At 46.5% G+C, this 22,265-nt stretch overlaps 1 protein-coding gene and 1 non-coding gene across 3 annotated transcripts in view; both read right to left on the reverse strand.

Annotated features, from left to right (window-relative positions):
- The window catches only part of SPRED2 (sprouty related EVH1 domain containing 2), an 82,418-nt gene that overhangs the window by 12,511 nt on the left and 47,642 nt on the right, over window positions 1-22,265 (reverse strand). For both annotated transcript variants that reach the window (XM_077314806.1, XM_077314814.1), the window contains exons 2-4: window positions 16,713-16,890; window positions 15,075-15,243; window positions 12,811-12,875 (exon numbers count right to left, since the gene is read on the reverse strand). In XM_077314806.1, the coding sequence (XP_077170921.1) occupies window positions 12,811-12,875; window positions 15,075-15,243; window positions 16,713-16,890 (412 nt within the window). The remainder of the gene's footprint in view (window positions 1-12,810; window positions 12,876-15,074; window positions 15,244-16,712; window positions 16,891-22,265) is intronic.
- Window positions 14,474-14,545, reverse strand: TRNAA-UGC (transfer RNA alanine (anticodon UGC)). Its single transcript has one exon. It is a non-coding gene; the product is annotated as a tRNA-Ala (tRNA).

The following is a 22,265-nucleotide window of genomic DNA, read 5'->3' on the forward strand; positions in this document are numbered from 1 at the left end:
TGCCTCTTGTTCTGTTTTCCAAACAGTTTCCCTTGCATCAAATTGGACTCCATAGTCTACCATTGTATGCTAGTCTTCACCTGTGCTGGTACTAACATTTTTCTTACTCACTTATACAGAATCTGATACTGAAATGATTTTAAAAACTCTTGAAAACTTCTGGAATATAGTCTTTCCCTGATCACTGTGTCCAGTCTGGATATCATTAGCCCCATCATGCTGGCTAACTTCACAAGTTGTGAACTTCTGCTCTTTATTATTTTCTTGGCTGCCACTATTATTTTTGTACTCTTCTTGATTGTCATGATTAACTTAGACTGTGCAGTGTCTATGATTACTCCCAGGTGTTCTGCTCTGATTAGGCACCATTGAGCTCATGGGAAGGTTGATCACAAATCCAAATTCTTGAAATACTTCCATCGTTTTTAAACATGTGTTCTCTGGGTCTTTCTGGTGACTGTGCTCTGATCAGGAGATCATCTAACTATGGGTATACATGAATACCCATACTCCTTATAGTAGCCACTGGTGCTAATACAAATTTTGAGAATGTTCTTGGCACTGCAGCCAGGCCAAATGGAAGTGCTTTGTACTGGTAATGTGTGTTCTGTATGCAGAATCTTAAGGTATTTTATTTGTGTTGGGAGTATTGGCACATACAGGTAGACTTCTTTGAGGTCTAACAATGTGAGATAGTCCCTTGTCTGCAGTGCCTCCGTGCCTGAATACAGCATTTCCATTTGAAATGGAAATTTAGCTTTATAAAATGGTTTAAATATTTCAGATTCAACACTGCTCTCCAGTTGCCACTTGGTTTGGGAACTAGAAACAGAATTCAGTAAATGCCTTGTTCTATTTCTAGCTCTGGAACCTTCTCTATTGAATGAATTTGTATTAGATGTTCAATTGCCAACTTAGCTTTTCTCTTTTCTTTGGCCTTTGGTGACATTATAAATCTTCCTGGTGGGAGCTTGATTAATTCTATTGCATAACTTTGTTGCATTACTTCCTTGACCCACCGATCAACATGTGGTCCCTTCCATCTTTCTCTGAACAAGCTTAAATGGCATCCCACCAGTGCTGACTGCCAGTCATGTTTGTCTTTGTCCTATCTATCAGCTCTCTTGTTACTGGTGTTAAATTTTCGGCCTCTGTATATCCTCCTTGAAAGGATTGTCTCTGCTGTGACCTGGGCTGTCTTCTGCCATCTTAGCGAAACTGAGGTAATGTGTGCTATGTTCAAAAAGATGTGTTAATGCCATTTCTCTACCTGGCCTTTGAAGAGATCTGGCCATAACTTTTTTCTTATCTTTTGTCTCTACAAGAATTCTTTCTAGTGTTTCTCCAGACAATTTTTCTCTGAGGAATGGGTAAGCAGTTACTATTGACTTCGCTTTCATATCTGCTTGTCAGGGTCTAAGCCATAATGTCCCCCATGCTGCTGTAGCTGTTGCCATTGCCCTTGCATTTTCTTGCTTCCTCCCTTTTGCCTGCAGCTTTTGCTGCTTTTCTACATTCACCTATTCTTATAGCTTGATTTGAAAGCCATTTTGATCTTTTGTACGGCTTCTTGTGCTATATGTGTTTAACTGCTATTTCAACAACAGTTTATTGAATTTCCTGCTACTGTTCATCAGGCATCTTCTCTGTTGCCTACAGTAGTTGAAACTGATTTTTCACCACCACTGCATGAGTGGAATTCCTTAACCTTGATGTTCTCTTGATGTTGTGGAGTTTTGTTTTGATTTTATCCAGTAACAGTTCATGATCTGAACTGCAATCAGCATCTGGATATTTTGACTGCAAAGATTGAACCAGACCATCATTGTTTACATAATATATAGTCAATTTGGTTCCTGTGTAGTCCGTTTGGTGATGTCCAAGTATATTGGTGACATGCTGTTTGAACATGCTGTTGATGATGCAAAACTGTCATGACAAAATTGTTCCAGATGATCACCTGCATCATTCCTTTCTCCAAGTCCAAAGTTGCCAGTAATGTCTCTCTTTGCTTGCGTGCCAACTTTTGCATTAAAGTTACTCGTTATGTAAATGACATTCTTCTTTGTACTTGGTTGAAAGTGTCTTGAATGGCAGTATAGAAGTCTTCTACTTCCAGCTCTGTTGCATCACTTGTCGGAGTGTATACTTGTATAGCTGTGATATTTATTGGCTTGGCACAAATTCAAATTGTCATGATTTGATAATTGATCACTGCAAAACTTTCCACTGCTTGAGAAATTGTTTAGCTTGCAATGAAAGACATGTCGTTCCTTCTTATGGAGTTCTGTCCTGGAAGAGTAGACGGTAAAATCCTCTGATTGAAAGAAACCATAATCTGTCCAATGTAATCCACTGAAGGCAAGGAGGTCAAAGTTTCATTTCTTTTGACAATTTCCAATTTTCCTTGAGCCAGTCCTCTAACATTCCAAGTTGCTATTCGGTGCATCTTTGTAAAGCTCCTGTCAGAAACTATGGAAGGCCTAGAACAGCTGATTACAAAGGTCAATGAAGTAAGAAAGAAATGTAGCCTTTTCTTAAACACGAAAAAGACAAAAATAACAACTGCTGCAAAATACAGACGTCACTATAACAACTGATGGTGAAGAGATAGAATGAGAATGTGTTCAAGAATTCATTTTTCTTGGATCACAAATTGATGTGAATGGCAATTGCAGTGTGGAAATAGAACGTCAAATTGCTCTGGGTCAGGAATGATGAGCTTGAACCAAACATGGAAAATCAAGGACATAAGTCTGACTACCAAATGTAGCTTAGATCTGTCGTATTTCCAACAGCCACTTATGGTTGTGAAAGTTGGATGATGAAAAAATTGGACAACAGAAGAAATGGCTCACTTGAACTCTGGCGTTGGAAAAGGCTTCTGTGAGGTCCATGAACAGCAAAAGTCACAAACAATGAACTACTACAGCGCATAAAGTCTGATATAACATTGGTAGGCAAACTCATGAAACTCTGGTTCACTTACTTTGGCCATATCGTGTGATCCAATGCAATAGAGAAAGCAATTGTGCTAGGGTTGGTTAGTGGAAAAAGGAAGCCAAGTGGACAAAGGACATGGTGGTTGGATGTGATTGGGATGGACACTGTGGGTGGTCAGAACAATGCGTGGTTGAGGGAGGTGGTGCGGAATCAGGGATTGCAGTGGTGTCCAAGAGTCAGACTCAATGACTGACAGCAACAATTTCATTTCTATTTTCAATGAGCTTTTGTTAGCTTTAATCTTTTTCTTTTGTTTTTCAAAAATTCTTAATACAATTATATAAGAAAGAAAGGAATAGCTGGGCTACAGAGATGCCTCACTTAAAAAAAAAAAGAAAGAATATCAGGAATTTTGCTAGCTCCGTTATAATTTTTTTGCATTGCTAGTCTGGCTGTATAAACAAACAGCACTATTGATTTATTTTTTTGCATTTCTCTTCCAGTTTGGTGTAGTGGTTAGGAGTGCGGACTTCTAATCTGGCATGCCGGATTCGATTCTGCGCTCCCCCACATGCAACCAGCTGGGTGACCTTGGGTTCGCCACGGCACGGATAAAACTGTTCTGACCGAGCAGGAATATCAGGGCTCTCTCAGCCTCACCCACCCCACAGGGTGTCTGTTGTGGGGAGAGGAAAGGGAAGGCGACTGTAAGCTGCTTTGAGCCTCCTTCAGGTAGGGAAAAGCAGCTTATAAGAACAAACTCTTCTTCTTCTTCTTCCACCTTTCACCTTCGTGGGGACCTAAAGCAGCTTATGTTATTGACTGCTCCCCTGCTTTATCCTCACGACAATCTGGTGAGGTAGGCCACAGTCACCCAGTAAGCTTCCAAGGCAGGGTGAGATTTGGGTCTCCGAGATCCTAGTTCAACAGTTCAACCGCTACACCAAGCTAGGTCCACTGGCCGTGGATCCTAGAGCTTACCCTTCTGTCTAATAGCCAGAGCCTGCCCCTCCCAACAACGGAACAGAAAACATGGGAGAGGAATGCTCCAGCAGGCAAAGAGGAAAATCTATTTATCTGCTTACAGTTGACAAAATGGGGTTTTCATGGCAAGAGACATTGAGAGGAGGTTTGCCACAGCTTGCCTCTGCCTCGCTTGCAACCCTTGCCTTTCTTGGTGGTTTCCCCATCCAAATAGGACCCAAAGGCAACTTTGCTTCAGTGATCTGGGCTAACCAGATGAGGCTTGAACTTATGCCGGTCCCAAACCATTAGAGGGCTTCCACTTTCCCATAGATTCTCCCCAGGCCTGGAGGAGAGAAAACTAACTGCCTTTAGAATTGCCTGTTCTACTGCTCCTCACATCCATATATTATTATTATTATTATTATTATTATTATTATTATTATTATTATTATTATTATTATTATTATTATTAGGACTTATTGCCCGCCAACTAAAGAGCCTCTTGATGCAGGTGAAAGAGGAGAGTGCAAAAGTTGGCTTGAAACTCAACATCAAGAAAACATCATGGCATCCGGACCTCTCTATGCCTGGATAATAGATGGGGAAGAAATGGAGGCAGTGACAGATTTTACTTTCCTGGGCTCCAAGATCACTGCAGATGGGGACTGCAGCAAAGAAATTAAAAGATGCTTGCTCCTGGGGAGGAAAGCTATGGCAAATCGCAGAGACATCACCCTGCCAACTAAAGTGTGTCTAGTCAAGGCTATGGTATTCCCAGTTGCAATGTATGGCTGTGAAAGTTGGACCATAAGGAAGGTTGAGCATCAAAAAATTGAGGCTTTTGAACTCTGGTGCTGGAGAAGACTCTTGCAAATCCCTTGGACTGCAAGGCAAACAAACCGGTCAGTCCTAGAGATCAGCCCGGACTGCTCTTTAGAAGGCCAGATCCTGAAGATGAAACTCAAATACTTCGGCCACCTCATGAGAAGGAAGGACTCCCTGGAGAAGAGCCTAATGCTGGGAGCAATTGAGGGCAAAAGAAGAAGGGGACGACGGAGAATGAGGTGGCTGGATGGAGTCACTGAAGCAGTCAGTGCAAGCTTAAATGGACTCCGGGGAATGGTAGAGGACAGGAAGGTCTGGAGGATCATTGTCCATGGGGTTGCGATGGGCCAGACATGACTTCGCAACTAACAACAACAACAACATTGCCCGCCACTCCTGGCACACTGGCTCACAGTGGGTTACAAAAAAGGTTCCAATCCAAAAAAGCCCTCCCCCAAAAGCCCACTAAAACCTGATTAAAACACAATAACACAATGTAAGGAACATAGCAACATGGCGGTAGAAGTAACCCCATCCTATATTGGTGCACTCACCTAGGGGGGATGGTAATGTAAAAAGTGATCGCCACCAGGAGTGCCCAGAATTGGTAGTGGATGTCTTCCTTAGGGGTTATGGTTACGAAAGACTACATTTTCATGGAATCAAAGTAAAACTTGGGTAAATTACCAGCTTTATCCCCCTTTCTGCTTGGTCGGAGAGACGAAGAAACTGGAGATAGCTGAGCGTTATAACACTTTTTACACAAAGCTCGAAATATTTCTGCTGGGATAGTTTGGAAGTTTTAGCAGCATCAGCTGTCGAGTTCTATTTCAGTGGGATATGCCCGCTAAAATAAATGCCGAGGGGTCATAAATGTGAATAAGTGACCCCATCTGACTTCTTAAAATATCGTTTCTGTCTGCTGTCCATAACAACTTGCCTTTTCCACACTGAGCATTGGCTAAAAGATGCACAGCTGAAGCATGGTGGAATTTTTAAAAGCTGAAAATAGCAAAATGTGAATGCAGAGCAGGTGGATCTTGCGTGAAATGTTTTTGCAAAAAAAAGTGTGAATTCAAATGCTTCTATTTCAGACAAAAGCTTTGGGGGAAAACACATTCTTGAAAGTGGCCACATGCTTAAAAAACAAATATTTCTCTGCTCCTCCTATGAGACAGAACAGATCATGCATTCCTCTTTCTCCAAGGGTTGCTTCACTTGCTCCAAAACTATCCCCCCCCTAAACATTTTGGAATAAAGGAACAATATTTTTTTTAAATGCCATTGTTCTTTGATTATATTCATTTAAAAATAACCTCAATTGTAATTTGAAATATCAAAATAGTTGCGTGCTTTCCACGAGAGAATTTGGGTTTTTCAGCTATTTTCCTTTGTCTGCACTCTCTCGTTCTATAATATTCTCCAGAGCCTCTCACACGGACAGAATGCAACTCTCAGCCAGGCATTGATAAAAAAGCGAACCTACAGTCATGCAGAACATGAGTCCCCAACATGGTGCAGAGGATGCCCAGGGATACCTTCCTTCCTTCCTTCCTTCCTTCCTTCCTTCCTTCCTTCCTTCCTTCCTTCCTTCCTTCCTTCCTTCCTTCCTTCCTTCCTTCCTTCCTTCCTTCTTTCTTTCCGTCATTCATTCATTCATTCATTCATTCATTCATTCATTCATTCATTCACTCACTCACTCACTCACTCACTCACTCACTCACTCACTCACATTCATAGACTGCCCTCCCTTGTGGCTGAGGACAGTTTCCATACAAATGTAGGAATAATGCAGTGCAATTCATAACTTCAAGTAAATAACAATAACAGTAGTTTCCATAATTGAAAATAACAATGCTATAACATTTCCTGTGACAACATTAACTTGCTAACTGTGGTCCTATAGGTCAGTCGTTTTGGGATTCAGCTCATGGACAGGGGTTTTTCTGGGGGCCTACAAGATGTTGCTAGTTCGGTCCGCCTCAACCGGATGTCTGGAGGAAGAGTTCCATTTTGCAGGCTCTGTGGAAGTTCACGCAGGGCCCTAATCTCTTCAGGGAGCTCATTCCACCAGGTGTGGGCCAGGGCAGAGAAAGCTCTGGCCCTCGTTGAGGTCCTAATGGCTTCTTTGGGGTCGAGGAACACCAGTCAGTTGGAAGTGCTGGAACGCTGAGCTCTTTAAGGGGTATAGGCAAGGAGGCGATCCATTAGGTACACTGGGTCCTCTTTCTACTCAGAGAACATGGGGAGAGCTGGGGCAGCCTCTGCATGCCTTCAGGAGGTGGGGGGCTGCAGGAGGCCCAGCAACAACTCCCCTGCAGGCCCTCTGGGACCCAGGGTGCCCAGGAAATGCCTCTACATAAGTAGGTCATGTGAGGTTATCAATTTGCAATCTGAGAAGGGAGGAATGGTGTGTTTTTGTTGCTTTTAATCAGAATCACTACTGGGCACCAGTATCTCTTTGGAGGATTCTCTCAAGTCCTCAGGCAGGAATCTGGAGCAATTGGCACAACCTTATATGCGAGTACCAGCATTTTGTTTTTGTTTTAGAAATCTGAAGGGTTTTTAAGATGAGATTTTATCATATGTTGGGCTACTTGCCTGGGGTTGCCAGCTCCGGTGGGGAAATACCTGGACATTTTTTTTGGGGGGGTGAGCCTGGGGAGGGCGGGGCTTGGGAAGGGGCCTCACCAGGGTCTAATGCTCACCCTCCAACACAGGCATTTTCTCCAGGGGACTTGGCAGGAGTTCTCCAGGGAGCACCTGGAGGTTTGTACTGGCATCTGGATGGGCCCATCGCCCTCCCCTCCAAGGGTGGTAAACACTTGATCCCATCTGTCCCCAGACTTCAGCGATGCAGCATGTTTATCTTTGAACTGATGGTTTTAAATGTAAATGGTTTATATTGTATGCATTGAATTTCAACTGTTGTCAGCCCCCCAAGACCACTGCTAGAGCGGGGGGGGGGGGTGGAGAATCTAAAACATAACAAATCAATAAATAAGCCACTTTGCTGGCCCTTTTGAGAGCGAGAAGGCAGGGTATAAAATCTGAAATATAAAGTGAATATCATCATTTCTGTGCTATTCACTTGCCTTCAGTGTCTTCTGATCAGTTCTCCTGTCTCCAGCAAAGACAAAACGAGGACTGACTGGGAAGAAAACTCTCTCTCCCCAAGTTCAGCCACTCATTCCAGCCTTCTGTTACTTCCAAAGCATTGAGAATGGCCCTGGCGACTTCTGACAGCACAGCCCGAAAGAAAGCAAAAAGGATTAGGGAACAGCCCAACAGGAAGTTGTCAATCCGTTCCTTGTCGGGCTGCCAAGCGCTGTTCTTCTCCAGAAGGTTCTCATGCCAAGAACTGCTCTGGCTGGGATGTCACCTTCAGGAGCAAACCACAGCAAGAAACAAAATGTCACAGAGCTTTGTTGTATGTGGCTCTCTCCACAACCCTCTGGCCAAAGACTTTATCTGTAAAGTACTGTCAAATTGCAGCTGACTTACGGCAACCTCAGGCAAGTGAGAAGAAGAGATGGTTTCTCTTTCAACCACTGACCTTGCTTAGCTTCTGAGATCTGATGAGATCAGGTTATACCAGGCACAAACTGTGAATTTCCTACGTTCTGCAGGGTGTTGGACTAGATAAGCTGGTCTTGAAGGTTAATATCAAGACCTTGAACAGGATCTGGAATTCAACTGGGATCCAGTAAAGCTGTTGGAGAACCGGCCTTATATCGCTTTCCTAGGTGCTTTCATGAGAACCCAGGTAGCTGCATTCTGGGCCAGCTGTAGTTTCCAGAGCAGGGTCAAGGAAAGATCCACGCAGTGAGGTGACCACCAAATGGATTATTGTAGCTAGGTGCTCCAAGGATAGGTAGGGAGCTAGTAGCTTAGCTTGGCAAAGATGGAAGAACGCCTGCTGTCCTCCCTTTGTGACCTGAGACTCCATAGTGAAGGAGGCACCCAAGATCACTCCCAGATTCCTGGTTGACTGTGCAGTAGTGAGCTGCATTCTGTCCAGTCTGGGAAGGCATGCTTCCTGGTCTAGCCCGTTCTTCCCCAGCCACAGGACCTCCATCATTCTATTTCAGTAGCCCTCAACTGGTTTAGGTTAGGGAGGTCAGATCTTCTCTCAGTTTGCAGTAGGGAGGCAAGCCCTTCTTGATGGTACATCAAGACATTGACTGTAGGCCTAGTGGAACAAGGCCTGCAGAACTGGACAACATCCTGCAGCACCCTGATCTCTTTCAGCAGAGTATTCCACCAAGTCGGGGCCAAGATTGAAAAGGCCCTGGCCCAAGTCAAAGCCAACCTAACCTCCTTTGGGATGGGGATTCTGAGATTTTGGTCATATGATCTTAACAACCTCCAGGGGATGTAGCGGAAAAGGTCATCTCATAGATACAGCAGTCCCAAACCATTTAGGGCTTTGAATTCCAAGCAAGTGTCCTACACCGGTTCCCTGTGAAGACCTACACGGCTGCATTTTGAACCAGTTGGAGCTTCCGGAGCAGTCTCAAGGGAAGCCCTGCATAGAGTGAGTTGCAGAAATCCAATCTAGAGGTAGAAGTCCACTCTGGCGAGGTCTGGTGCAGAGAGGGAGGGCATAAACTGTTGACCCTGGCTCAGATGGAAAAATGCTAAGCAAGCGACCTTTGTAATCTGGGCCTCCACTGAAAGGGAGGCATCCAGAATCATGCCTATTCTTTTTGAGGCCACCAGTGTTTGTTAGGCCCCACCAAGAGCCAGGAGGTGGGCCAACTGTCTCTCTGCAACCAACCCAGCCAGAGGACCTCTGTCTTGGCTGGACTGAACTTCAGCCGACTCGGTTTGAGCCAGGCCATCACAACCTCCAGGCATCTGGCCAGATGGTCCTGGGGTATTGACGGATAGCTGTCCATAAGCAGGAATTGCTGGGTGTTGTCACATATTGCCCCGGAGGGACGGACCAGAACCAATGGGATGAAATTAATTCAAAGGAAATTCCGTCTCCACATCAGGAAGAAGTTCCTGACAGTGAGAGCGGTTTCTCAGTGGAACAGGCTTCCTCGGGAGGTGGTGGTTCTCCACCTTTGGAGATTTTTAAACAGAGGTTGGATAGCCATCTGATGGAGAGGCTGATTCCGTGAAGGCTCAAGGGGGTGGCAGGTTACAGTGGATGAGCGATAGGGATGTGAATGTCCTGCATAGTGCAGGGGGTTGGACTAGATAACCCAGGAAATCCTTTCAAACTCTATGCTTCTATGATCCTAAAGAAAGTACCTCTGATTTGCAGGTTTAGGTTTAGACTTTATTATGGTCATTGACCAGCATAAGCTTTGCTTTGTAGCATGACACGCACTGGACACTCTTCTATTGCGGCAAGCCAACACAGATTGAGGCACACACGGCAGGTACATCTGGAAATATGCTCAAAGAATGTGGCTGAAGGGGTTGTTGCACAACAACATTTTGCCTTCCTTCCTGAAATCAATAAATCTCTCCTGGCAAGTTAGCTGGGAAGCAGCTGGGAATGACAGCTTCGCTCCAGAGGAGAGGAAGTCACCTTTTAACCCCGTCTGCTGTTGTTTGTCTTATAGTTGTGACAAAAGAACAGATGAGAACAACCTGCCAACTGTCCACAGCGGACCTGGGCTACAGGAAACCAGCACTGGCTCCCAAGGTTTACGCATTTCAGATTCTGGGAAGCAACCATCTCAGACCACAGATTTTGCTCTTTCCCTCCAGGGCACAACCAGTTTCTTCTCATGCAGAAAGCGTGGCTCAGTGATAAATCAGAGAGCCAGTCTGGTGGAACAGTGGAGTGTCAGACAAGGATCAGGGACATCCAGGTTTGATAATCCCTCCCCCACCCCTCTGAGAAAGCTAGAATCCCTGGCTAGTCCGGCCTGGAAAAAAATCACCTTCTGATCCTGAAGTGGCGAGCAGCATTTCCCTGGATGTGCAAGAAAGGGCCACAAGAGCCAAGCACCGACACAACCCTTCCTGCCCACCCACTCACAATCTGCCCAAGTTCACAGAATCAGGAGAAACAAAGAACAAGCTGATGAACTTTTCTTTATCAGCAAGTATAGTAGAAGACCGAGTCAAAACATATACAGAGTCACTGACGAAGGATTCCCTGAAAGCGGGCATTGCACTGGATCTCATTTTGACTTGGACTTCAAACTGTACTTGCTGATAAAGAGAAGTTCTTTACCCAGTGGTCCCCAACCCCCTGGACGGAGACCGGGACCGTTCCGTAGATCAGTCAGTGCCGGACCGCGGCTCCTCCTCCCCGGCTGCTGCCTCGGGGGCTGCCCTGCCACTCTGCTGCTGGCTCACCTTTGGTGCTCTCCAGCGGCTGCCATGGCTGGGGCTCCCCCTCGGCATGGAACTGCGCAGCTGCTGCTGGCAGCACCCCCCAGCACGCAGCAGGAAGTCAGGGCGCCAGTGGGAAAGCAAGCAGAGCAGGGGCTCAGATGACGGCAACATCCCTTGGCAAAAGACTACCCCCCCCCCCCGGCCTCAGTAAATTGTCAAGCATTGACCAGTCCCCGGTGATAAAAAGGTTGGGGACCATTGCTTTACACCATCGTTGGCTATTTCTTCATTGCGCCTCCTCCTTTGGCTGACTGGTCATCGTTTCTCTCTCTAACTTCACAGAATCAATATTTCTACCTGATGGTTATCTAGTCTCTGCTTCCAAAGAAGGAGAACCCACCACCTCCCAAGGAAGCCTCTTCCATTCAGGAACCACTCTAACTGTTAGGGACTTCTTCCAGAAGTTTAGCAAAACATTATATTGAATCCATTTAATCCCATTGGTTCTGGTCCAGCCCTCTGGGACAACAGAAAATAACTCTGCTCCACCCTCTGTACTGTGAAACACAGACGGCGAACCGGTCTCAAACTAACTGTCAGTGAGATCGAAGGGGCAGGTGCAGGGGAAGAAGTAAAGATTCAGAGGCCAGACTGGTACCTGGGCTGTTCCCACTACTGACCAGCCCCCCTCCTCTACTACTATGCCGATCATCTGCAACTCAAAGGTAAGCACTGCCTTGTGGGGAGAATGGGGGTGGGCCTTCAAAAGCAATATAGGATTGGTGTGCATTGTTGCACCAATGCTACCTGATAACGAAGTCTAATTTTACAATCACGAGTCTTGTTGGTGTCTATGGGGGGGAGGGGCACACACAACAGGCTGCAGTAAACATGAGATGACTTGAAGCTGCCTTCTACTGAATCAAATCCTTGGGCCATCAAAGTCAGTATTGTCTAGTAAGGCTGGCACTTTCACATCACCTACTGCTAGATCCTTTTTAACTGGAGATACCTGTGAACCAGGTACCTCCTGCCTGCCAAGCAGGTGCTCTACCACTCAGCCACAGCCTTCCATCTGGATTCTGTCTGACCCTTTGCAACTTGATGGAAATAATCATATACCCCCAAAAGGTAGCCTGTCCAGAGAGTTTAATATTAGTCTACCAAAGGAAGATCCCTATTTCCATCCATCCATCCATCCATCCATCCATCCATCCATCCATCCATCCATCCATCCATCTTTTAACATATACTACCGCTCTCAAAGACTCGCAGCAGTTTACAATAAAAGAATAAAAACAGCCCAACCCTTAAAATCCCCCAACACGTTAAAAGAAGGCTATTCATTAGAGTTAACTCCCCATCTCCCCCCTCTTCCCAGCTGCAGTCAGGAGCTCTTTCATTAGGAGCGAGGCACCTGATCTCACTAGTTCTAGGGGATCTAGCTGGAGCTCTATTCACATTACCTAGGTTCAAACCAAGAGTCATATGAAAACCAGTCATGCAACTTGCCCAGTTCAGTGACTGCAACTGAGCTGTAAGGCCAGGATGCTAGAAGCCAAAACCATGTGAACAGGAAGACGCTTGTCCATCTCTGAAGCTGAGCATTCTTGCCCTACTAGTGGTGGTGATGAGAAATTCCCCATTGCTTGCTTGTACACACACATCCCCCAATTCCTCTCACGCTCCCAACTTGTAGCTTCTGACTTTAACATCCGTTCCAGCATGCCCAAACGATGCTTCCCACTGAGAACCAAACCGAACGGTACTTACTGTAAAGACATCATCATCACCAACTTCGGTCTCGTTGTGGATGGTGGAAGATGAAGTCGTGGATCCTAGGAAGAGACTCAATTACACAGGCTGTTTTTATATACAACCGCTGCAAGCTGCTGACCCAGCTGAAGACATTTGCTGTTTACATCCCCCTGCTTTTCAGCCTAGCAGCCCACCTTGCAATCGGCCCACATTTGAGAAGGAATCCTAACAGAGAGGCCAGCTGCAAGCTTGGATCTGACGTATACGTTCTTCTGGACCGTGGCCAAATATTTTTGTTTTTACAGAAGCCATTAATTTTATTGGGATATCCTTGGCAAGTTCTTAAACAGGTGTTTGAACATGGTTTAGAAAATGAAGTCATTCTAGGTAGGCTGGAAAGGCAACTAAAACCCATTTAAATGTATTTGAATTTCTTTCAACTGGACTAGGAGGGTGTTTTGGGGTCAATTTTTTAAAAAAAATAAAGCAATGTAAAACAAACTAGTTTTTAAAAAAGATATAACTGTTCTGTTTGGAAGTACAGAATCCCACCGACACCTGAAGCTGCCTTATTATGAGACCTTCAGTTCATCACAGTCAGAGCTGTCTCTTCAGACTGGCAGGGACTCTCTGGGGTCCCAGGACAAGGTTTTTCATGTTATACAGAGACACCAAGGACTGAAGCAGGGGCCTTCTGCATGCCAAGCAGGTGCTCTGCCACTGAGCCACAGTCCCCCCTTGAAGAATCCCAACCAATTTATCCCAACACAACGCAGCAGATGAAGTTGGAAGTCCCAACAGATATGAAAAGATCTTGGTTTGGAGCTCTTCATGGCATCAGGGGACATCTTCTCCCACCCGACAAAAATGGCACCAAATGGATGAGCACACGAAGCTGCCTGGTCCTTGAAGGTCAGAACTGTCGTCTACTCAGACTGGCAAATTTATCCCAACACAACACAGCAGATGAAGTTGGAAGTCCTAAGACAGGGGTAGTCAACCTGTAGTCCTCCAGATGTTCATGGACTACAATTCCCACGAGCCCCTGCCAGCAAACGCTGTTTACAATAAAAGAATAAAAACAGCATAACCCATAAGCATGACCCTTAGAGAGCCAGTTTGGTGTAGTGGTTAGGAGTGCGGACTTCTAATCTGGCATGCCGGGTTCGATTCTGCACTCCCCCACATGCAACCAGCTGGGTGACCTTGGGCTTGCCATGGCACTGATAAAACTGTTCTGACTGATATCAGGGCTCTCTCAGCCTCACCTCCCTCACAGGGTGTCTGTTGTGGGGAGAGGAAGGGGAAGGCGACTGTAAGCCACTTTGAGACTCCTTTGGGTAGGGAAAAGCGGCATATAAGAACCAACTCCTCTTCTTCTTCTTAAAATCCCCCAGCATGTTAAAAGATGGCTATTCATTAGGGTTAACTCCCCATCTCCTCCCTCTTTCCAGCTGCAGTCAGGAGCTCTTTCAAATGCTGGCAGGGGCTCGTGGGAATTGTAGTCCACGAACATCTGGAGGACCACAGGTTGACTACCCCTGTCCTAAGAGATGAAAAGTTCTTGGTATGGAGTGATGCAACTGCATTTGACAAGATAATTTACAAAGAACCATTACCAGTAGCTCTTCCTGGCACCAGGGGACATCTTTTTCCCACCCAGCCTGTACTTTTCAAGTGGAGATGCCAGGGATTGAACCTGGGACCTTCTGCATGCACAGCAGATGCTCTGCCACTGAGCCATAGCCCCACTACAATGCATGAAGTTATCTTAAGGTAAGTCAAACTACTGGGCCATCAAAGTCAGTGCTCAGACAGGCTCTCCGCCTACTGCCAGATCCTTTAACTTAGGGGTAGTCAACCTGTGGTCTTCCAGATGTTCATGGACTACAATTCCCATGGGAATTGTAGTCTATGAACACCTGGAGGACCACAGGTTGAAGACCCCTGCTTTAACTGAAGATACCAGTGGTTCAACCTGTATGCCAAGCAGAGGCTGCACCACTGAGTCATAACCTCTCTCCTTAACCATGACATTCAAACCCAAGGAGAGCTATAGTCACTTGCAAGCTTCTGACGTAGAAGTTCTCAGATTCTAAAGTGGACTGAAAGCCAAATTTCAATCACATTTCCTCTCCATATCCCCCCAACAAATGGCAATTGGATATTTTGATGTAAAGACCAGCAGACATGCGTCAAAATGCTTTCAGGCCTTCAAGTTGTGATCAAAGACTCCGATTGTGCTGCTGGAAAAAGGATGAAGACGCATGTTACGCTACCTTCGTTGAGATCTTCGATGGCTCTCCTAACACCCCTGTCAAACGCCCGCGCGTCAGCAGGGCTTAGGAATGTCAGTCCGAACTTGCGGTTGTCAACTCTCCAGTGATGGAACGTAGGGTTTGCTTTAGTGTAAATCAAGTCCTTTTTCACATAGCATTCCAGTACCACCTGGAGTTTTAAACACAAACAGAGATAAACCAGGATTTACCAGTTCAAGGGGGCTGGGTGTGTGGGTAAGGGGGAACTGGCCTGATACATGTAGAAAATCTCAACCTACATATAAAGCAACATTAACAGCACTAACCAGAACGTACGGTTTTGTTCATTCATGCGTAGAGATTCTCTTTGTATCTATTTGTTTCTCTCTTTATATCTATTTGTTTTTTCTCCCCGAAAACCCAGAGCTGTAGGCATCATTCTCCACTCCGTTTTGGCTTAATAACGAACCTTTGAGGTATATCAGCCCAAGAAACTAACTCAAGGTTATCCAATGTACTTTGCAACAAGTATCGGCAGTCCCATCTGGAAACTTTGAACCACAGCCCTGCCTCCTTAGCAGCCATTTTGGAGTCTGGCTCCACCTCCCATGGCAGCCATTTTGGAGTGGTGCTCTCCGTCATCCCCTCAAAATTCCTAAAGTGTCAGCAACCTCAAAAAGGTCAAGGACCACCGTATAGGCCAAACTGTGGCCTTTCAGATACCCAAAGCCTACCCAAAGTCCATGGACATCTGGAAAGCCCTAGTTTGTGCACAGTTGGTATGGACCAGGGGTAGTCAAACTGCGGCCCTCCAGATGTCCATGGACTACAATTCCCAGGAGCCCCTGCCAGCGAATGCAGTATGTAGTCCCAGGACTACAATCCTGGGAATTGTAGTCCATGGACATCTGGAGGGCCGCAGTTTGACTACCACTGGTATGGACCTTACACGTGACTTAGTATCTCATGATTAGAATTTGTTAGGACCGCCAAACGGCCAGACAAAATACTTCCACAGTTCACTCAATTGCCCATCCCTGGTTTACCTAGTTTTGGAGAGGTGGGCGTCGGCTGGCCGGTTTCTTTGAATTCTCGTGATCTAAAAGCCCACCCGCATCCCGCCCACTCCCTTTCCCGTTCCACTGGGTGCAAAGCCTCAGGATCTCTCGGTTCTATAAACAGTCGGGCCTCCCTCCACGAGACAAATGGCTCCCGCCTTCTCTCTCTGCCAGCCCCCTGCTCTGAGCAGAAGGCGGTATAAATTATTCACTGCCGCTGACAGAAAAAGCTTGAATTACTCAGTGCCGCCGTGACCGTCTTGGGAGATGCATCACACTTCCAAGCCGTGGTGCAGCGAACGAAAGGATTTCAGAGAAACAAGACGAAGCCTCAGAGGCACTTCCCGAAGCAAAGGAGATAGGCACTATTTTATTAATTTTTTAAAAAGGCTCAGCACATTCAATGCACCGCTGCTAGGTTTTGGAAGACGAAAGACCCTGTCTCTTTAAAATCGGGAGAAGGGTAGTTTTGCACAAAACGGCAAGCATGGTCTTGCAACCCCGGGGAGGGAAATGCCTGCCTGCTTGGTTCGTTTTCTCTCTTGAAAAGGAAAAAAAAAAACCAAAACAAAAGAGCAGAGACTGAACAAGATTAGATTACCAGCTTGTCTTTTTGCCTCTCCCCATGGATCAGGAATCCACTTCTTCCATTGCCCTCGGGGGACATAACCTTGCAGACACCCACACGACTGAGGCCACCTCCTTCCTGCGGAAGCCATCCCCCGCTGGAGTCATCTCGGGTCATAACCACAGCTTTCACTCGAACGATATAGCTGTCCCTGAAACACAACAAGGACAGGGAACGGTTAGCTCAAAGAGGGAACCAGGCAAATGTCAGCAGCCTTCTCAAGGCACGGGATGGAAACCTAGAGAAGATTGGCAAACTTCCATGGATAAAGACATTTTTAAATGGATTTCCCCCCACCCCCACCCCGCCCCTCCCCAAGTGCCAGAACTGAAACACAAAGTAGGGTCTGCCGCTATCCAAACCCATGCCCTGTGATATCAGAAAAACCCTTAACTCAGTGGTCCCCAACCTTTTTATCACCGGGGACCACTCAACGCTGGGGACCACTCACCGGGGACCACTCAATGCCTTTTACTGAGGTCCGGTGGGGGGGGGGGGTAGTTTACTCCTCTACTCTCAACCACTGCCCTAGCGCTCTCTGATCGCTATGGTAATGCTTAAACATCCCTTCAAAATAAGATACCGACATGCCACAACAATGAAGTGTGTTGTGAAGGGCTGGCGGGGATGAAGATGGGGGGGGGGGGGGAGAAGGCATCCTTCGGGGTCCACCTCCAATTAGTCGAAGGACCACATGTGGTCCGCGGCCCACAGGTTGGGGATCGCTACCTTAACTGACTTTGGTGATTCAAGTGCGTGTGAAGTAGCAAAACAAAAACTGAGTCCAATAGCGCCTTTAAGACCAGCAAAGATTTATTCAAGGCGTGAGCTTTCGAGTGCAGGCACTCTTCCTCAGACAAAATGGAACAAGGATCATAAGGGTAGAGATATAAGGCAAATGTAAATTAGTGGCAAATTAGTAAACTGTGTGTCATAATAGCCAAATTATGTTATCTTATGAGTTTTTGCTAAAACAGCTAATCTGTCCTTTTGACTTTGGTGAATTGTTCTTAATCTGCCTGGGGGAAACCTGAATGCTTCAACCTTTAAATTCCCCATAAAGCATTTCATAGAATAGAATCATACAATCATAGAGTTGGAAGGGGCCATACAGGCCATCTAGTCCAACCCCCTGCTCAACGCAGGATCAGCCCAAAGCATCCTAAAGCATCCAAGAAAAGTGTGTCTCCAACCTTTGCTTGAAGACTGCCAGTGAGGGGGAGCTCACCACCTCCTCAGGCAGCCTATTCCATTGCTGAACTACTCTGAATGTGAAAATTTTTTTCCTGATATCTAGCCTATATCGTTGTACTTGACGTTTAAACCCATTACTGCGTGTCCTCTCCTCTGCAGCCAACAGAAACAGCATCCTGCCCTCCTCCAAGTGACAACATTTCAAATACATTTAAGTCTCTTAGAGCAGAGGTCTCCAACCCCCGGTCTGCGGCCCGGTACCGGGCCGCCAGCGGCCGCGCCTGCCTTCCCCTCCCCCCGCAGCGAGAGGGGGGGAAGAGGCAGGCGCAGCCGCTGGCATGCCAGCGACGCAAACGTGCACGGGCGGAGCTGCCGTGCAGGCGTGTTTGCGCCCCCTGCTGGCGAAAACGCGCACGTGCGGCTGTTCTGCACATGCGCGTTAGCGCCACATAGTGGCGAAAACGCGCATGTGCGGCAACTGCGCGTGCACATTTACGTGCAGCTGCTGTGGCCGGGCCGCCGGCTCTCTCCCACCCTCAGAGGCAGTCCCCAACTTCAAGAAGGTTGGGGACTGCTGTCTTAGAGGTTTCTTTTTTAAAACTGGAAAATATTTGCAGTAGACATTGCATTTTCAGATAAAGAATAATAATAAATAATATATATTTTAAATTTACAGCCCGCCCTTCCAAACACTCAGGGCAGATAACATACAGTTTAAATTTGTAAAACTATCAACCTACACAGTCAACGCCTCTAAAATACCCAGACAGAGGAGGCCTCTAGAAGGAAGCACAATGACCTGCCACAGAAAGGTACTGGTCCCATCCAAGAGACTTCTCACCCCACTGAAACCCTTTTAACCAAGCTGATTTCCCATAAAAGGGCCACCTGATTTCTGTTTTTACTTAGCTGATAACACAGGGACATGGCTGTTCTGTGGAAAATATTATGCAAACTGGCCGAAGTTACTATTTTAGTTCAGTTGAAGATCCATGGTGCTAAAAGCGTGGAGAGGGGGGAAATTCTTAGCTCAAGAGTCTCCAGCTGCCGAGCAACCCGTCCCGTATTTAAAGGTTCTTATTCATTCCGTCCCAGAAGAGCCTCTTGTGGCGCAGAGTAGTAAGGCAGCAGACATGCAGTCTGAATCTCTGCCCATGAGGCTGGGAGTTCGATCCCAGCAGCCGGCTCAAGGTTGGCTCAGCCTTCCATCCTTCCGAGGTCGGTAAAATGAGTAACCAGCTTGCTGGGGGGTAAACGATAATGACTGGGGAAGGCACTGGCAAACCACCCCGTATTGAGTCTGCCATGAAATCACCCCAAGGGTCAGACATGACCCGGTGCTTGCACAGGGGATACCTACCATTTATTCCGCCTAGTACAAAGGCGGAAATGATTCTCATGGCCAAGGAGATACTGCAGAAGTCTACTTTGCAATCATTGCATTTGGCAAACAACAAGTGATCTCCACGCTACACAGATGAGTTCCCCTCGAAAAAAAATGGCTGCTTTGGAGAGTGGACCTTTATGGCGTTGTAGCTTGCTGAGGTCCTTCCCATCCCCAAAACCCAGCTTCCCTAGGCTCCGCCCTCTAAAAACCATCAGTTATTTCACAAACCAGAGCTAGCCACCCTAATCCCAATAGCCACCAAGTGGCATATCTGGAATGGAAACTCAAGTGGAAATTCTGGCTAAGCTCATTGTGTAATATCAACAGCCTAAAAGCAGCTCATAAAAGTCTAGGGCAGGGGTAGTCAAACTGCGGCCCTCCAGATGTCCATGGACTACAATTCCCAGAAGCCCCTGCCAGCGAATGCTGGCAGGGGCTTCTGGGAATTGTAGTCCATGGACATCTGGAGGGCCGCAGTTTGACTACCCCTGGTCTAGGGCCCCTAATCAGACTCACAAAAACTCCATGGGAATTCATGAGGGCCAGAGCTCTGGAACTATGAAACAGACTAGGAAACCAAGACAACCTTACTCCGCTTCGCTGTTTGACGTGCTAGAAATACCCCCAACTTCTTGACATTCCAGGTCACTGATCCAGGGCTTAATTTACGCTCAAGCTATCTATAGTTTAGGGGCTGAAATTATTAGAAGATTCCAAGTTATAAAAAAAAATAGTACAATTGCCGAACTACCATTTGGGGAGGAGGGTAATGATACCTGGACTTTTGTCATAGTTGAGAGCCTCAGCATGTTTCAATTTGGCCCCAAACTCTTCTTTAAAAAGTCCATTTCCAATTTAAAGGCCTATAAAGTGCTTCTTAAAAAGGTAAAGGTATCCCCTGTGCAAGCACCGAGTCATGTCTGACCTTTGGGGTGACGCCCTCTGGCGTTTTCATGGCAGACTCAATACGGGGTGGTTTGCCAGTGCCTTCCCCAGTCATGACCGTTTACCCCCCAGCAGCAAGTTGGGTACTCAGAATAGAATAAAGTGCTTCTTAGGTTCTCTTTTTAAATAACCACTAAGAAAATTTAAAGCATCATAGAATCATAGAGTTGGAAGAGGCCCCCCTGGGTCATCTAGGCCAGGGGTAGTCAACTTGTAGTCCTCCAGATGTCCATAGACTACAATTCCCATGAGCCCCTGCCAGAAAATGCTGGCAGGGGCTCATGGGAATTGTAGCCCATGGACAGCTGGAGGACCACAGCTTGACTACCCCTGATCTAGGCCAACCCCCTGTACTATGCAGGACACTCACAACCCTCTCGCTCATCCACTGTAACCTGCCACCCCCTTGAGCCTTCACAGAATCAGCCTCTCTGTCAGATGGCTATCCAGCCTCTGCTTAAAAATTTCCAAAGATGGGGAACCCACCACCTCCCAAGGAAGCCTGATCCACCGAGAAACCACTCTGTCAGGAACTTCTGAGACCACACATTTAAAGAATTCTGATAGATATGTGCATCCAACCTTTGCTTGAAGACTGCCAGTGAGGGGGAGCTCACCGCCTCCTTAGGCAGCCTATTCCACTGCTGAACTACTCTGACTGTGAAATTTTTTCCCCTGATATCTAGCCTATATCGTTGTACTTGTAGTTTAAACTCATTACTGCGTGTCCTCTCCTCTGCAGCCAACGGAAACAGCATCCTGCCCTCCTCCAAGTGACAATATTTCAAATACTTAAAGAGGGCTATCATGTCCCCTCTCAACCTCCTTTTCTCCAGGCTGAACATTCCCAAGTCCCTCAACCTATCTTCATAGGGCTTGGTCCCTTGGCCCCAGATCATCTTCGTCGCTCTCCTCTGTACCCTTTCAATTTTATCTACGTCCTTCTTGAAGTGAGGCCTATGTCTCTGATGGATGTTTTATAGCTATCTCATTCTCTCCCTGCATTCTTTCACGTCCCTCCCTTCCACCTTGCACCATCTCCTGTGTTTCCCGGCCCCTATGTCTTGGCGCCTGGATAACTGGAGCAAAGATTTCCAATTATATGGGATTCTCACGGGGGGGGGGGGGGGGGAGGGAGAGACCTGCGCCTCGAACCGCAGTTTCATCGATGCCTTGAATACGTGTACTTACTGGCTTAATAAATGAAACCTTTGCTTAAGTCAATGTTGGCCTGAAGGAGTGAGAAAAGGTTTGAGTGAGAGGACACCTTTAAAACCAGCAGTTTTATTCAAGGTATATGCTTGTGTGTTCATGCAAGAGAAAACAGCAAGAGTCAGGAGCACCTTGAAGACTAACAACATTTGTGATGGGGTATGAGCTATCGTGAGTCACCGCTCACTTCTTCAAATACAGCTAGACTGAGATTTCACCTGTCTTTATATCTTGGAGAGTGGAGTGATTTCAGATGCCAAATGACAACAGCAGGGGTAGCTGTGATATGTAGAGGGCTTGTAGGCAGGGAGAAATCGGCATTGGTGCTGAGACAGGAAACCTAGGTCTCGATTCAGTCCAAGAGGGTACACTGTCTTGAGCTTCATTATCAGTTGCTATTGAAGAGCTGGAACTCTTTACTACCTGAAAAAGTCACAGCTTACAATCACAGATTCTGGGCTCCTCTAACAACAGTGTATGTTCTCCCTGCTTCTGGGATATTCCCTTATCTTACAAATCCATGCCCATGTATCTCCAAATTTTGGAGACACACCAGTTAAGAACAGCATTTCTAGTAGCTCGCTTAAACATCTTTCCCTCAAATGTCACCCGAGGAAGATTTTTGAAGATCCCTCCTCAGGAGAGATACTGTTTACATCAGGGGTAGTCAAACTGTGGCCCTCCAGATGTCCATGGACTACAATTCCCAGGAGCCCCTGCCAGCATTCACTGAGAATCAGGGCTGAGTATTCACTGGCAGGGGGCTCCTGGGAATTGTAGTCCATGGA

The sequence above is a fragment of the Paroedura picta genome, chromosome 1, assembly GCF_049243985.1.
Source record: "Paroedura picta isolate Pp20150507F chromosome 1, Ppicta_v3.0, whole genome shotgun sequence".
Lineage (NCBI taxonomy): Eukaryota > Metazoa > Chordata > Lepidosauria > Squamata > Gekkonidae > Paroedura > Paroedura picta.